This window comes from Branchiostoma lanceolatum, chromosome 18, assembly GCF_035083965.1.
Source record: "Branchiostoma lanceolatum isolate klBraLanc5 chromosome 18, klBraLanc5.hap2, whole genome shotgun sequence".
In the NCBI taxonomy this organism is placed as follows: Eukaryota; Metazoa; Chordata; class Leptocardii; order Amphioxiformes; family Branchiostomatidae; genus Branchiostoma; species Branchiostoma lanceolatum.
In genome coordinates, this window is record NC_089739.1 from 8177644 (window position 1) to 8194521 (window position 16878).

Below are 16878 nucleotides of genomic sequence, written 5' to 3' on the forward strand. Positions count from 1 at the left end.
CAATGAGTTTTTGAAAATAAGACAGCTAATTCTATTAATTTTTTTGTGAAATTTGTTTGAGAAAACACAAAGTTTATCATTTTTTGAAAGAAAAGGATACAAAGTAGTTCCCCCTATTGTATTTTGTGATCTTCCTCAAAATTAGCTCACTTAGGACCAATCACAGCTTAGTTTATAAACATTGATAATTAGGTTGTAATTTCGACCAATCAGATTGATTGTTAGGAATCGCCGTGGTAACTTCTGCGCAGGCGCAGTAGCGACATGAAATCGTACTCCAGATCCAGATTTTCGAGCCGGTGGTGGAGAAATGTTGTGATTTTCTTGAGCGCTGTAAATAACGATTTTTAACGTTAAAACTCCACTTTCCTTCGATTTGAAACGATTTTCTTGTGCCAAACAACTTTTCTGACAGAAGAGTTGTGTAAATTTGGCTTGTAACATCCCCAGTTGTCGTCGGCAAACGGAAAACGACGTTTTTCGTGTGGGTGTGAAGTTGTAACATCTGGAAGTAGTCTTGGCTACTGTTTCATGGATTATATCTAAGGAACCGTGTCCCGCTGAACAGGGTTTCTTACAAGGATCACCGAAGGTTTCCTAAAGACTCTGTCGACATGGACTCTAAGGCGAAGAGGCCGCTGAGAGTGAAAGTGATCAGCATGGGCAACTCCGAAGTCGGAAAGGTGGGTCTGAGATTATCATAACAAATCTGGGAGGGGATGTGATTAGGAAAGGGTGTGAAACAATTGTAACATGAAAGGTTTGAAAGAGGTTTTGGTAGGAGTGAATTGAAATCATTCATTAAGAGATAAAAGCGAGTATTTAATCCTATATAATGTCCTTAATTAGATGACAGAGAGAAAACGGGTACAGAATTGTCAAGGCTATGTTGTGTATGTCATATTTTGTTCACAGCAGTTTGCAGCAACTTACTAGCAATGGACTCTTCGTTGTATCCCATGTATAAAATATGCCCAAATCATGGTGTTTGCAAAAATTTCATATGATCTAAGGATGCACAGAAAGTAAGAAATAACCAATACATTTCATTGGTTCTTTGACATGTTTAAAAAAGACCTAGATAAGGAGAAAAGCTCCCACATAACCAAAGACTCTTCTCTCCTCAACTCTACATGATGCATATGTGCCAACTGCCAAGGCTTTCCCATGCGCTCTGTTTTCATGTTGATCTTCCAGTTCAGCATCTTTTTTCTTTAAATCCGAGGACCAACAAATTGAATTAGTGTGGCCTAACTAGCATTTACAGTATCTAAGTCAGCTGTCAGTACCCATCAACATGTGGTTTCAAGTATTCCCAGGTAGGTAGTTTGGCTTCTGTTGAAAAGCTGATGACTTCCACATCTCTCCATGGCTGGCATTTGCTCCTTGGGGTTTAAGATTTGTTCCTTGGGGTCTAAGAAGTCAAGCTGTGTCTTGACTCCTGTGCTCCTGTGGGAGTTGTTGATGTTGCTTCTCATGTTACTTGGTAGTTATTCTTCTTCCACTGCGCTCCCATCCTTTGTAGAGTATCACTGTGGAAAAAAAAGGTTTACAAAATAAAACCTAAAACTTCTATGCTGGTTGGTAAGTTGCATGTTCTGGATATGATTACAGATTAACTATGAGGGAGTGAGGAGTGTTGTACAAATTTTGAAAAAAAAAAGTTTGTGAAAAATGAAGAGTCAAAGGAATTATTAATAAGTTCACTCTTGACAGATTAGAAAATTTAGGACGAAAAGATAGACATGGAATGTAAATGAAGATTGGCATACCCCGGTAGTTCCTAAAAGTTAGACTTAGAGCAACATTTCTGTAGGTATTTTTTTTATACCAATGCACACACACCAGGTCCTACCTACCGAAAATACCTTTGACTTTGCGGTGATTTAATTTTGCGGAAAGGAGAAAATGGAATGTTTTTTTAACTTTGCGATAGTGCTATAGTCACATACTTTACAGTATTGGAAACACCAGTGGTTTTAAGTTTGCAGTGAATCGGTCATTGAATTGATAAAGCGACCAAAAAATTTCAATAATTACAGTAACTGATGCTATCATATCATGCCAAAATGTCAGTCAACAAGCAGCTGACTGTTTGGACACAACAGTGACAGACTGTCTGTGCTCTATCTCAAAATGTCACAAGGTCTCAAAGACATTTATCTCACACTTCTCAGCAAAATGACTCACATAATCTGACCAAGCAAAATTTACAGATCCTATCTTTCTCCATGGTGATTGTTAATGATTTGTTTATTTGATTTTCATTATTGACAAAGACATCCCCTAAGGAAGGTCCCTGACTATTCCAGAACTGTAGTCATGATGATATCTGTGTTATTAAGGGCCACCCCTGGTGCTGACACATGTCTCCTGTCTGTCAACTCAGCACAAATAGCCCAGGTTGCTGAGTACGGTATCCACTGTTACAAACACCTACTGAGGTAAAACTGCATTCATGGCATTCTCAGATTTAAAAAACTGCATTATGGCATTCTAGGATCAGTATGAAGAGAATAAACAGTGCAATTGGAGATTACCGCAACGTGCAATGGGTTTTTTCTCTTTTTTTCACTAAGCACTCAGAAAAACTCAGAAAACTACTAGTGCTAATCACTTGCAAACAGCTTGAAAAAAAGCTCTTCATTTGCCCAGTCGGTCATGAGTTTTCAAAGCAACTTCCAGTCGCATTTAATCTTAGGCAAGAACTTGAAGAAGTTGAAACATTTGGCAGTATCAGTTTCCACATACCAGTAGGTTTTCCTGTCAGAAATGGAGAAAATATGTACCTGCTGTCTACTCTGGGTCCTAAGGCCTGTTTAAATCCCATCTGATTATACAGGAATGGCAGAGATTTGTGTTTATGAGCTGTGGACATTCCTTTATGTCTTGACATCTGTTGGAGATATATTCTCTGAGGGATATAGTACCTTCCCCCACAAACCACATGTCTATTCTATTGAGGTTTGAAGATCTAAAGGGCCCTCTAGATCTAGTGCTCTTGGTTCGATGTTTTTTCTAAGTTTGACCAAGGACATATAATGTCCATGATGACTGCCTACTGACATTGAACTTGAAGCATGTTGAAAATTCCAAAACTTTCTTTTGTAACATTCCATGTACCCATGTACAAAAAAAAAAAGAATCAACCAACCCTGTTTTAAAATTCTTTGTTGGCACATGCTAAAAATTACCATCACATTGAACAATACTTTTCCTGCTTTACCTCTGTTTCATGGCAGCGAACAATTGCCACATTGACTTTGAAAAATTCATATTTTGAAAATTCATATTAGATTAAGAGAACATGAAGTAAATTGGCACTTTTTAACCAAGATCAACATGTTAGGCCAACATATAGGGGAACACTTTATAAACCAGTTCTGTCATCACAGTGTTTCCTTGTGCTTTTAAAGTTCCAAGGAGTTCAGAGCAGGTCAGGTAGTTGTTCAACATTAGTGTGACCTTGTGTACACTGTTGTACCACAGAGGTAACATAATACTAAGTCTAGGGTCTACTTCTCAAAATATTGTCACTTTTAATGGTGTACATCTCAATCATAATGTCACATTCAAGGTCATCCTTTGACAACCTGTCACTCTTAATGACTGAGAACATTTGGCCATTATCCAACCTGATCTAACCATCAAAGGGATTGGTACAGGAATGGACTGTTTATAAAGGATAGCAGGCCACTCAAGGAAAAATGTACTTCCTTAGGAAATACACCTGGAAAGGTTTGGTTTGTCATTTTGAATTGAAATGAGAAACATTTGCTTGAATCCTGCCTAGGCAAGGGCTTTGATTTTCTGAAAATGGATGCATCTCTATAATATCATTGTAGAAATTTGTAAATACATGTAATCTTGTTTTGCAATAAGGCACTGAAATTCCTTATAAAAAATCAAGGCCCTTACTAACTTCAACACTACAAATGGTATCTTTAGAACACCCCAAAAGTCCCAACCGTTCCTTTCTTTGCCATTACTATGGGGGAGTTGTAGCCTGTGTTACACAATCTCTCTGTCAGGGGCTTATTGGGCCTCCTTCTAGGGGCCTGGCCATTAGAGGGGATGCTAGAAGCTTGATTTAGTCAGGCTAGGGGGAGTTGATGTACTAAATTGATGTTAAATTGCTTTACTTAACTGTGTGTTAAAGACAGATGGAATTGCTCAGTATAACAGTTCCCTGTGCAGTGGTGTAGATGACATATCACCTGAGGTTGAAAGGGGCACATGCATATGGGTCAGAGTATAAAATTCCTATAGGGCGGAGACTCCTACACATTAACCTTCTCCCTGCTGCCTAACTACTAATCTAAATCTATACATGCCATTTTTGGTAAAATTTTACATACGTACCAAAAGCCTGACTTAGTAGGGAGATGTTTAAATGTCATAATTTGTACCTTGCGGACTGATAATATAGAATTGTTCAATTGTCTCTGTTTGTGGATGTTTGTATAAATTCTATGACCTTGTAACAAATAGTTTGTGAAGCCAAAGAGGACTATAGGGCTGTTTTAAAGCAGATAAACTTTGTACAGGAAACAGTATGTAGTTATATACACAGGTGTTTCTTGTGCTAGGTTACAAGTGAGATTGGGGCTACCCCCAGTAGTAGCCTGATTGAGTCACGCTTCAGGGCCCCGACAGTGCCGCGGACTGCGACAGTGCCCTGGACAGCGGGAGTTTGTGTTATACAGACTACCCCCAGCTGCTATGGGTTTGACTGAAGTACTTTTCCAACCATGGTTGTGAAACACAAGAGGCGAGTAGTACAGTCTCCTGGCTCCCGGGATTCAAACCCACACTGAACCCAGGCACCAGCCCAAGAACCCAACACATACCAACGTTAGGGTAAAAGGTCCAGACCAGTTAGACTGTTATATTTGTACACTGGGCAACCTTGGTTAAACTAAAAGTATGAGTTGCACAGTGCTACCTGTATTACAGGTACCACTTTCTCAGTTTCTGTCACCCAAAATACATGACATAATGTATAACTCGAAGATGATTTCAAGACATCATGTCTAATGAAATTAATTGTTTTATGATTATGTTATGTATATATATTTCTCCCTTTATCTACATTTCATATCCTGACCTCTCCCTGTTAAGGATTTAAATGGAATGACCCTCCCTTAATTATAAGTTGAAATAGATGGATGATGTGTGATTTGAAGATACCCCAGTAACCCAGAAGAAAATGTTGCAAAGGAAGCGGAACTGTCGGCAGGTTTTTCTCTTCACTCTACAAGACAAGGTGGTGAAGGAGAAACATTCCCTCGGGGTTTGCTGTCAGCTAATCAGGGTAGAGTTCAAGGGCGTCAGGCTGGTTTTGACGTCCAGGGATGGAAAAGTCAGGGCAAAAATGTTCTACCAGCCAATTAAGTTATCTTAATGAGGAGAGGTGATAAGTCAATGCTTTGTGCTATCTCAACAGAAACCGTGAGAAAGGAAGGAAAATAGCATTGAGAATTGGTAGTTTGCTTTTTTAGTGTGAGTGTGAAGTTCCGGTTTTGGAGAGAGTTTTTGATAGTGTAACAGTCCAAGCTGTTCTGTGCAATCTCATTACCAACGTTAAGGACCCCAGACAACTTTTCAAACCATCTATTTTGTGAAACTTTTAAGTATCACTATTTGATATTCGGAAGTTCAAAACAATGAAGCTTATACATAATCTATGTATAAACTTCATTGTTTTGGTTCAAACTTCTGAAATAGTCTTTCAGTATGTTACAGAATTGTTTAGACTTTTGGAAGAAATATATCATAATACTGACATTGTAAAAGTCTCAGTAATTGTAAATGCTAATGTTTTATGGCACAATGTGCACGTAGGTGGCTTTATGGTATGTAGGTCATTACAAGTTATTAATAATTCAAAAGTCATTTGTACCATGACAATAGTAATACTGATGCCCTAGATACACATTTGTTTGTATTCAGTAATGGAATCATTAATAATTCATAGAGTAACACTCACTCACACATACATTTATCTTTGTATTCCTTGTACATGTATTTGTCTTTCTGTATCTGTATAGCCAGTAGAACAGCCCTTCTTCGCATAATACACCAGCTCAGTCGCAGGCACGCAGTGCGGCAGCTTGCTGTCTATAATACACATTGAATGTATTCAGACATGCACTCGCTCAGTCACTTGTTCATTGAAAGAACAAGACAGGTCGAAAAGTTGAAATTCAGGAATTTCTGTAAAGCTGTATAATCTTATGGAGAACCTATGAAAAAAAATGACAATTTTTCCTTTACTTGATATGAATTAATATACATTTGTATTGCATTTGCATTTATGTATGAATCAGTTGCTGGTTATTACAAGTTCCAACCTTTAGGCTTACTCTAAAGACTTTTCCAAATTTAATGCTTTTAGGATTCTTCAGATTGAGTCAAACCACTCGTCCATAACTATTTGGTGAAACTGCCTGCCCTCTCGTTCTCACTAATCCAGTAAGAAGAAAAACAGCTGTAGAGTATACCCACCTGTCCATCAGTGTACATACTAGCAACCGCTCATGCCTGTCTTCATCAGGATCTAGTTCTTGATCACCGTTTATCAGTTCAAAAAGTTTCTCTGTCAAACAGTTAAGAAAGGTACCATAAAATGCTTAATTTTTGCCAGACTGACTCTTCATAACTTTAGAAACTAAGAAAGGCATGAGGTCATAAGCAGGATTTGAAGGTTAGCTTGACATACATAGATGATTACCAGCTCAGCAGATAATTGTACTGATATTGAGACTACAAGAATATTGGGGGATGTCCCTGTAGCCTCCAATTATTTGCTAACTGGGAGACCTGGTTCAAATCCTGGGACAGGACATCTCGGTTGGGGCTGCACCTGTCTTTCGGAAGGGATGTAAAATGGGGGTCCCTTGTTTGAGGAAAGGTGCCACTCAATGTCAATCAATCTATTTATTTAACCAGAGTACTTCTCAGATCTATGGATAAATGGCACTAGGCATTACAAGGTTCTGAACGAATAAAGAAAATATTTGTGATAAGAAATGGCAAATTCAGTAAAAGTAAAACCCTTGCCAGAGTTAAATTTCCCTGTTACCAACAGTCTGGCTTAGTGGTGTGTTTAGACGACAGCACTTCACGCTCTGTTTCCAATATGCCAAGTAACCCAGAAATGTTTTGAAACTAGAACCACTGAACAGAAGGAAGACAGCTGCAGTATGTATTCAGTAGAAAAGGGAAGAACCCACCCTTGACCCCTGATGACCCTACGTTGGTAGGTGAATGCTAATGGCAGTCTGGGTTGCACGACTGTCAGTCAGGGTCAAATCCATTGTCACTCATCACATTCTAGTGATTGTGTTCACAGACAGACAAGGAAATGGTGTTGTCAGATTGAGGAAGTAGAAGAGTATTTTGAATAGGTTTGCCTGTTATGTAATGTACATGTATATGAGAAATATATAATCTTAGCACATTAATTTCACTGTAACAGGTGAAATTCAGAAATTTGAATTAATTTCTTTTTTAAACATGTCAAGCAAAGCAAGAGGTGTTGGGACTAAAATGACCATGACAACTTGATTTGGGTTAATTAAGCTCTAAAAATTGCGGCACATATGATTTTATATTTATGAACACACATACAGAGAAATTGAAATGCAGATATTGTGATAAGTTCATATCTATAGTTTGCTGAACACATTTAAAAGAATAACTGACAATTCAAGATATCCTGTGGGCCCAGTGATGAAAATCTTGCCAATCTTATACAAAGTCAACTTCAATAACTTCCTCCTCATGTCCAACTGTGACCAGGTTAATCAAACGTTCAAGGTCCCAGGGCGGGATTGGAACCAGGGTCACAGGGTTCAGACATATGGTTCAGACTTGAAAAGCTACAGTAGGTCAGCTGTTAATCTCCAAGCAGATGGTGGGGAAAAAAAGCAGCTAACATTTCAGAAAAGTCGGCTGGGCAGAAAATGCTGTGATTTTCTACGCAATATCTGCTTGGAGATAGACCAGTCTGCTGCATACTGTAAATGTTGACATTTTTGTAGTGTTTTAATGTTCACAGGTTATCAGGGTAACCTCTTCACAGTGAAGTTGAACCCGCCGCGAAAACGCTTGTTCTGTCTTCTGCCCACCTGTCTCCTCATTCTTTATTAAAAATTGCAACAAGACAATACATAGTGGAGCGCCAGGCAGCCAAGCTGATCACAAACTAAAAACCACTGCGGAACACTCCTAGAGTGGAATTAAATCCCTGCGAACTTGAAGGCATGCACAGTAAGGTGTATAATCACCCCCTGTTGATCTGAGTATGTAACCCCCACACCTTGCCTCCCCCCTCGGGAGTCCCAGGGTTAATCTGTCTGAATACAAACACCTGTACATTGACCTTGATTTGACCTTCAAAATAGAACCTTCCATTCAAGCCTCCAAGTTCTCAAAATCATGTCAATTCTCTGGTTTTCTAATAGTTAAAATCCATATTTGACTCAAATTTTGACTTTAAAAAAAGGGTACATTGTATTAATTACATTGTCAATTTGTCTCCAGTGCTCTTCTATATCCTTCACAGGCAACTAGAAATACAACAATTTTGTCCCAGAAAAGCTGCAAAATCTTGTTATTCTAATACGGTCTCAAGTTTCTCAACAAAGCTGACTTGAAAGAGAGAACCACTCAGGTAGTACAAGCCAATAGCTTTATTACCATACCAACCTCCTTGGAAGGCACAGACAAACATACAAGTCTGGTACAAGACGTAAAGTGGGATAGAGAAAACTTATCACATGTATGTACTAGGAAACAAAGGATAGCAAAGACACACAGACCTTGCACCTGGCGATACAATAGCGGCTTTGAGAACTGCCTTTTTCTTGCAGAGTCTGCCTAAGTGATTTCTCTAAAATTTGAAGCTTGGGACTTTGACATACCTCCTCTCAGTCAATTTGCAGATACAATAGGGATTCAAACACAAGTTTTACAGATGACATAATTCTTGAATTCACAGATAGCACAGCAGGTTTTGACTATACATTAGTCTGTCTGGAAAATGGTATTCCCCGTAGAAGTGCATTAAGTAGCATTGCATGTGCTTGGGCTTTGGAAGAGATTTGTCTGACTAGCCTGGCTGGGACCCTTAAAACCCTGGGACTTTACAAGTTTAGGTAAAGGATTTCAAGCTGTCCAGCTGCCAAATTGTTGTAACAGTCTTGCAAAACCCATAGTTAACTGCTAGTATGCACTGAAAATAATATCAGAAACAAATTCCCAAATATAGTGTGAACATTGAAATAACATATCTAAAGTTTGATTTTCCCCTAAGATGTTGCAAAAACTCAACAGTCCACTTTCAGGAATTCCTTTCTTCTTTTCTACAACTGTCATTTGTTAGTGGCAAACTAATGACCTAAAGTGACCACATGCCCTCACCACATGTTGGAAGGCTAATTGCAACCCTAGTGGACTCACCCTTACATGTGGCTGACCACAAATGTAGTACAACCTTCCCCTCAGATGTGAACACTTCCGCCCTTTACCAACTTGGCCCAATTGGCTAATCAGACAAATTAATTTGGCCCAATACCCTGGTCAACTTGGTCCAACACCTTAACCTTAACCCTTGTCCTGCCACGTTTTTTACGCAAATTTATTTCATCAATCATATTCCTTAATCAGGTCATTGGCCCTTGACCTTTTCTGTGCCGCTGTGTCATGGTTACTTCCACATTCGGTGTATTTTGCTACGGTGTGATGCCTTCAGCTGAAAAATACCCCCAACCAGTACATATATGGGACCTGCATACAGGCACTGTAATGTGCAACCCATATATATATATATATATATATATATATGGGCGCAGCTGAACAAGGGTTAAGAGCCCTTGAACCCTGACCAAGCTGACCAGGATATTGGGCCAAGCTGACTAGGCTAAGTTGGTAAAGGGCTAAATTGACCTGATTCCCATCCTTTCATACCCAGTATTCGTAGTGCTTGGATTAATTTGTTCTGGACTACTGTAAATCTTCAAACTTTTACATTGGTTTTATTTTCATGGTGACCTCTTCCGCTGTGAATTCATGACAGCGAGTATGTCTCCTTTGTATGACTACTGTACTACTGATTGAATTGTTTCAATCGCGCATTTGAAACATCGCAAAAAACTCCTTTTTCTACTTACAGCGAAATAAAGCCACTGGAAAAGTAAAAGATTTTACAGTGTCTTGTTCAGTTGACATTGTACATGTGTTGCCATACATTGAAGTTCAAACCATGTGTTCAGTAAGAATGATATAAGCCTGACTGTCAGTGTGGAAGTCAATGTTTCCCAAATATATCATGAATCTTTATCATCTATTGGGTTATACCAAGGAGGTTTTATCTATATTAATCCTTCTTGGTTATACCATACAAGAGTACTTTGTACCGTGCAGCAAAATAGTTCCCTATATTTATATAATTCTCTTATCCCTACTATCGTAATGCATGTGACCTGAATACAGATGCCTGTGATATATCTGGTCTATCGGTATTAAATGGGTCAGCCACAACTTATGCTGTCTTATCTTTGCCACATGTTTGTCCTTAGGAGTCTATATCATATCTTAAAGATACCTGACTGTCTTTTAAGGAAAGGTTTTCTTTGTATAGACGATTTGCTGTTGGCCGGTCAAGTGCATTCAATTGTGTGGGGTTTCGTTGTTGTTGTTGTTTTCCCTTTGAGTTTGTAGCTGTCTGTATTTAGGTGTTCGCAACTTCTGATATCCTACTAGAGTCTATTCAAAGTTATGTTGCTGAATCTTCCTCTTATTCTGTCCTGAATTTAAACATAAATGTCAGATCTTGGCAGTTGGTCAGAGGGCTAACTGAAGGTTTGTTCAATTTCCTAAGCCCTTTAACCTATGTTTGTTGATATATTGTCAGTTAGCTTGACAGTATTTGTTGACTTGCCCTGGTTTATGACTGGAAACTGAAGCTACTGTGGCAGGATTCAGACAGACTGGAATTTTACTTCAACTTCTTTTTCAGGACACTTGAAAAAATACCTACTTACTTACTTATTTACTACCGCCCTTCCTTGGGCATAGGCCACGGACTAGTTCCCTCCATCTGGTGCGGTAAAAATACATGTTTATAACAATTTCCCTTTACAAAATATGACACCAGTAGTGATACATATATATATACACATTCTATCATTATTCTTGTATTGTTCGTACTTGAGAACCATAAAAACCAATCAAAACAAATTTCCTTTGTTCTGGACAGATCTCCAAATAAATATGTTATACTTGTGCATTGTTATTCAAAGATATTGTAGAAGGTTATTGCTGTTTTCCAATAAGACTCAGATATTAAGTAATTCTAATTTTTCCTTTTTTTTTATGGTTCACTGTGTGGTGATTTAATACACTCAAAATGTATGATATTGTGTTTTTCAGAGCTGCATCATCAAGAGATACTGTGAAAAACGGTTTGTGCACAAGTACCTGGCAACAATTGGAATTGACTATGGAGTCACAAAGTAAGTGTCCACAATTTTTCTGATCATGCAAATTTGTAACAGTCTTCTTCTAATTTGATTGAAGCCCTATCTACAGTCCCTACCTGTGATACAAATGAACATGACTTTGTGCTGTTTTGCAGGGTCAAAATCAAGGACAGAGATGTCAAAGTCAACATATTTGACATGGCGGGACATCCAATATTTTATGAGGTAAGAATTAGTCAAGAAATATTGCAAAACAACACATATTTAGATATATATATATATATATATATATATAAGTGCTTTGAGTGGTCACTTAATAATGTACAGTCAAACCTGCACTCTAATGACCACCTCTGCATAAGGACCACTTGGCCAGTGTGACCACTTTTTGGGTTGTCCATTTGTGTCATGACCATTTTCTTCAATAGTTAAGCCCTTTGAGTGATTACTGCAGACAGGTTTGACTGTATTTTGAACAACATTATGTAAAAAGAGGTGTTCATTACTCCATTTCGATGGCTTTCATCACTCCACCCAGGTGTAAAAATGGGTACCTGACTTTGGTTGGGGAGGTAAAAAAAGGTGGTGGAAGAAAAGATACCGTACCATAGACAGTAGATAACAACATTTACCTTTTTTACCATTTCCCCCCAGGTTAGAAATGAGTTCTATAAGGACACCCAGGGAGCGCTCCTGGTGTACGACTGTGCCAGTAAGGAGAGTTTCGAGGCCCTGGACACCTGGCTCAACGAGATGAAGAGAGAGATAGGCAACCCTGCTGAGATAGAGAATGTGGTCTTCTGTGTCTGTGCCAACAAGGTAGGAAAACTTCTCCATCTCTGGGTTGTAATGTCTTGGAAATTGTAACAATGTTTGTACATAATCCCAGGGTTTTTTCTAGAAAAATTGAACAAGAGAGAGGACACAGGCGAGGGAGCGAATTCTATGTATTGATGGAAGAACCAATCGCTGAGTGAAGGCTATATGCTGGATATTAAGCTGAAATCTGAATTTGACAAGGGAGCGCTGGGCTAAAACAAGAGGGCGCAGCGCCCCTTTTTCCTGATTTAGATGAACCCCTGACGGTCATAATGTTTGGGAAATTGTAATAATGTTTGTACATAATCCTACGTCAATTAATGTGGTCCTCTGTGTCTGTGGCAACAAGGTTAGAGTAGCCTAAACACCACAGCCGGCCACAACTGGGTCTTATATACAGTGTACATGGGGCAATTTTAAAGACCTTGTGTGGCGTTGTGGATACGTTGTCTATGAAATTATGAATAGGAAATACCCAGTATACACCAGTCTTTTCAGTTTTCAGTCTTATACTAGTAATTCCACTTGAACCTTTCTGGCACCAGTGCAGACAGCATCTTTTAGGTAAATATGTACCCACAAAATTTTGGACCTGGTGCAAAAGGTGCTAAATTCACTACTGCCTGGATTACCGGCGTTCAGAAATTACATAAAACAAGGCAAACAAGCTATCTGCCACCCAAAAATCAAGACCACAGCACATCCAGGTCAAAAGATACAAAAATTGAGGTTTTGCTGCAGTACCAAGGTCACATACCAGGGGGCCCAAAATCGACCTTGAACTTCGGCTTCACAACACCTGCCCACATACCAAATATCATCGTAATCCATCAAGAGGTTCCTGAGTTATGCTGACTACAGTTGTGCGGAAACACAAACAGACAGACAAACAAACACACACACAGACCATTTTTCATGGAGATAACTAGAAGGAAGAAAATCTTCTGATCTTAACTCTGCTTGGAGAGTAGCAATGATATACAGTAGTAGATAATTTCGCACATGTTCTTGGTTACACTGTTGTTCCTCCCCTGTAGACTGACAGACAGAAAAGAACAGTTGACGAGGCTGAGGGGAGAATATGGGCAGACACACATGGCTGTTACTACTTTGAGACATCGGCTCAGACAGGGGAGGGCATCAATGAAATGTTTCAGGTAAGACCTTCCCCTGATGTCCCTGTAGCTCAAAAGCCCGGATGCAACAGAACTGATGAACTGAAATGACACTATGTAGATTCGCCCTACTCCCTCGAGTGGCTGTCAACACTAGTAGCAATATACACAGACGTTTTTGGAATCAACTTGGGGCTGTGTGGAAGGAGCTTTGGGCTGCTCAAGTGGACTTCATTTGAGCTAAACTGGTTCAAAATCACTTTCACTTAACTATCCGTTTATTCCACATATCTCTACAGACGTTATTCTCCACAATAGTAGAAGCCTGTGAGAATGGAGGGAAACCTCCGTCCATCAGCACCAGTCTTGGGTACACTAAGGAGCAGGCTGAGGCCATCCAGAGACTCAAGAACAGCAAGTCTGACTGGGAGAGATTAGGCCTATACCCTGGGTCTTCAAAGTGAGTTGGGCATCTTATTAAAGCAATACTGTAAATCTTGAAATGTTTACCGTGGTTTTATTTTCGTGGTGACCTCTCATTCAACTCAACACCCAATGTCAACATTCAATTTAAGTACATGTATTTAGCTTTTTTGTCCTTAACTTGATTATGATTCACCACGTGATTGTGATTCACCACGTGAATAGTTTAGGTGTGACAGGTCGTTCAGTGTACAGTGTAATATGAAGCTGGTGTGTTATGCCAAGTCCTTGGTTATGCTGAGGGTGGTTATACCAGGCTATACAGATACAGAGCAGAGGTTTGACCCCAGCTGGTTTTCTATTTCTTTCAGCCGGCGGACATAGAGAAAATGGGATAAAATAGAAAGCTCGACAAAAGCGCTGATAAACACATAAAAAAACAGCCAGAGCCAAACCTCTGCTTGGAGAGTACAATGTAGGAAATGCATATGCCACCGATTTGTTGCTTAATTTCTGTGCTTTTATTTTGCCAGGGATGAGATCAACAAAGCCTACAGACGACTTGCCGTGCTGCTTCACCCAGACAAGAACGTGGCTCCAGGTAGCGAGGAGGCCTTCAAAATACTTGTCAGTGCCAGAACAGCATTGCTACGAGGGAAGTAGCGCCGCCTTTGGAGCTTAGGAAGAACTGCAGCATTGTCCAGCAAGGAGCTTTGACACCAGATAACAAAGTTCTTGGTACAGAACCGTTGAGGTGTTTTACCAAGCCAATTTTTTGGTTACTGCCTGTTACTAGTACCTTCCTCAGCGTGATACTGACCGATTCTACTTCACACTGCAGTTAGGTGTCACTGCCGTAGTGTGAAGAATGCAGTCCCAAACATGCTGATGCAGTGCAAAGTAGAAGCAGTCATTATTGCGCTCAACTGAAAAAGATGGTCACAAAAATGTTGGTGAGGTAAAAAGACTTAATTGTGTACCAAGAGCTTTGTTATCCAGTGACGTTCTAACCTGATGAAACTACATGTATTCACATACCTTTGACAATGTTTAGAATAAAGCTTGTGTCTAGTGATGTCGCCATTGAACAGTGTTGAATGAAGAGGATGATGCAAATATGATAGTCTTGCAGAAATAGTGCCACCTTGCAAGGATTTGATGAACTGCAAACAAGAACAATCTTGAAAAATGTTAGATTTGTACAAGGAGGTGATTTGTATTTTCCACATGTAAATTGTGTATATTGTGACAGTTGTGTATTTTTTCCACTTTTTAGTAAGATGAAATTACTATATGGTTGGCTAATAAGTTCAACGGAAAACCATTGTTATTATAGCATCTTTGGTAAATGTGTATATATAGGTATTTGTATGTACAGAAGTATATTTTTTTCTTTTTACGCCAAAATTGAGGACTGTATGTAGTCTGATCCATAAGGGTATTGTGTCAAAACTTTGGTGTACATGTACATACTTTTGTAAGTTTCTGTATTACTTGTTAGACTGTCTTGGCCAAATGAACAAAAGAAACATCCTGAACATACATTGTAACCTGCATGTAACTTAAAGTGCAACGCTTAGAATATATCTCAAACTTTGTGCTAATTTTAGTTTGGCTTTTAAATTCCGCCTTCAGCTGGCTATAAAATTCTACCATTTCAAGAGAAAATTATACTCATTTTGATACAAGGAGAAATATGGTATGGTGTACATTATTACTTTGTTAATGCTATGTAAAAATAGCTGTATGGTGTATGAAAACTAATGACAACAAGAATTTTCATGTTGGTCACATACCCACCATTCTTACCAGTGTCAATGTACAGGAATTAGGTTTCTTTCTAACTGGGTATATATGTTGTTAAATGGTTTGTTCATATTCACTTATTAAAAGAAAATACAGCCATACAACTTACTGAAAAGTTGTCAGTCTGTTGTCCTCTCTTCATTACCGGTATGTTTTGCTTCCTTGTGGAGGGTAGTATACTGGTTGTAAAAGTGTGTGTGTTTGTCTGTCTGTTTGTTTGGTTTCTCAGAATATGGCTTTTTGCATTATTGTGTCAAACAGCGTGTTAGGTCTGTATGTAAATGCCTTCTAGATAGTAAATGGAATGGCGCCCTGGAAGGAATCATTGGAAAAAGGGAAGTTCTGCCGCAGTGCCATAGAAAGCCACTAGAAGGCCAATTTTCAAACTTGACCTTTGTTTCTTTACCCTCCTACCAAATATCATGAAGTTCCATCCACAGCTCCTCAAGGTATGCTATCCACAAACAAACAAACACACCCAACCAGCTAACCCAAACAGCACCGAACTCAACCCTCTTGGTGAAGGTAATGAATCACTTTGCCATGTAATCGCGCTGTTTTTGAGACCAAGGAGCGGGAGAAATATGGTTTAAGTGCCGCTTACGTTGTAAGGTGCAATTACCTTCGGTTGCATGGATCAAAAGCGACCTCTAGTAATCACTGTTAGTACTGCAGCAAAAAGTCCAAATCAGTCCACACATAGGATCATAGGATCTCATAGCTTTCATCTGCGAGGGATGCGTACCGTTCTTCCAGACTTGCCAACTCGTATTGCGTGTTTTCTGTCTATCTGACCTATTTCCCAGCGCCCTGTGGAGGCTGGAAGAGACTTAAACAGTCACATGCTTCAAGTTCAAATGAAACACACTCTTTACCTGCAATGATTACTTCAAACGCTAGGAGTCCCCACTGCCACGTCGGCTGAGACCTAATTCGTACAAAAACGTAACAGGTGACTATATAGGAGGGTACACTCTTTTGAGCAAGGCTGCGCCTTTGAACCGTCGAGATTTGGTACGCTTTTGTCGGGAGTAGTATACTGTGTGATTGTGTGTGTGTGATTGTGTGTGTGTGTGTGTGTGTGTGTGTGTGTGCGTCCGGATCTCCCTCATACACGGAGTGAAGAGGTCACCGTGAAAAACGCGAACATAAAACAGCCGCGAACACTTCTCCTTTTACAGTATTTCATACGGTGAAACTCAATTTAGAGCGGTTTAATATCTTTCTCA

The 16878-nt window shown here is 39.4% G+C and overlaps 1 protein-coding gene across 1 annotated transcript; it reads left to right on the forward strand.

The window, feature by feature from the left end:
• Positions 1-259: 259 nt before the first annotated feature.
• On the forward strand, positions 260-15790 carry LOC136424223 (dnaJ homolog subfamily C member 27-like). The gene is made up of 7 exons (XM_066412744.1): positions 260-683; positions 11437-11519; positions 11642-11711; positions 12141-12305; positions 13343-13462; positions 13720-13880; positions 14377-15790. Exons 1-7 carry the CDS (start codon positions 615-617, stop codon positions 14504-14506), a joined length of 798 nt encoding a protein of 265 aa, XP_066268841.1. The 5' UTR covers positions 260-614; the 3' UTR covers positions 14507-15790.
• The last annotated feature ends 1088 nt before the right edge of the window (positions 15791-16878 follow it).

Coding starts and splice junctions, on each gene's coding strand:
- LOC136424223 (XM_066412744.1), top strand. CDS start 615: ATGGACTCTAAGGCGAAGAGGCCGCTGAGAGTGAAAGTGATCAGCATG. Junction 12,306..13,342: donor TCTGTGTCTGTGCCAACAAG/GTAGGAAAACTT, acceptor CCTCCCCTGTAG/ACTGACAGACAGAAAAGAAC. Junction 13,881..14,376: donor CTATACCCTGGGTCTTCAAA/GTGAGTTGGGCA, acceptor TTATTTTGCCAG/GGATGAGATCAACAAAGCCT.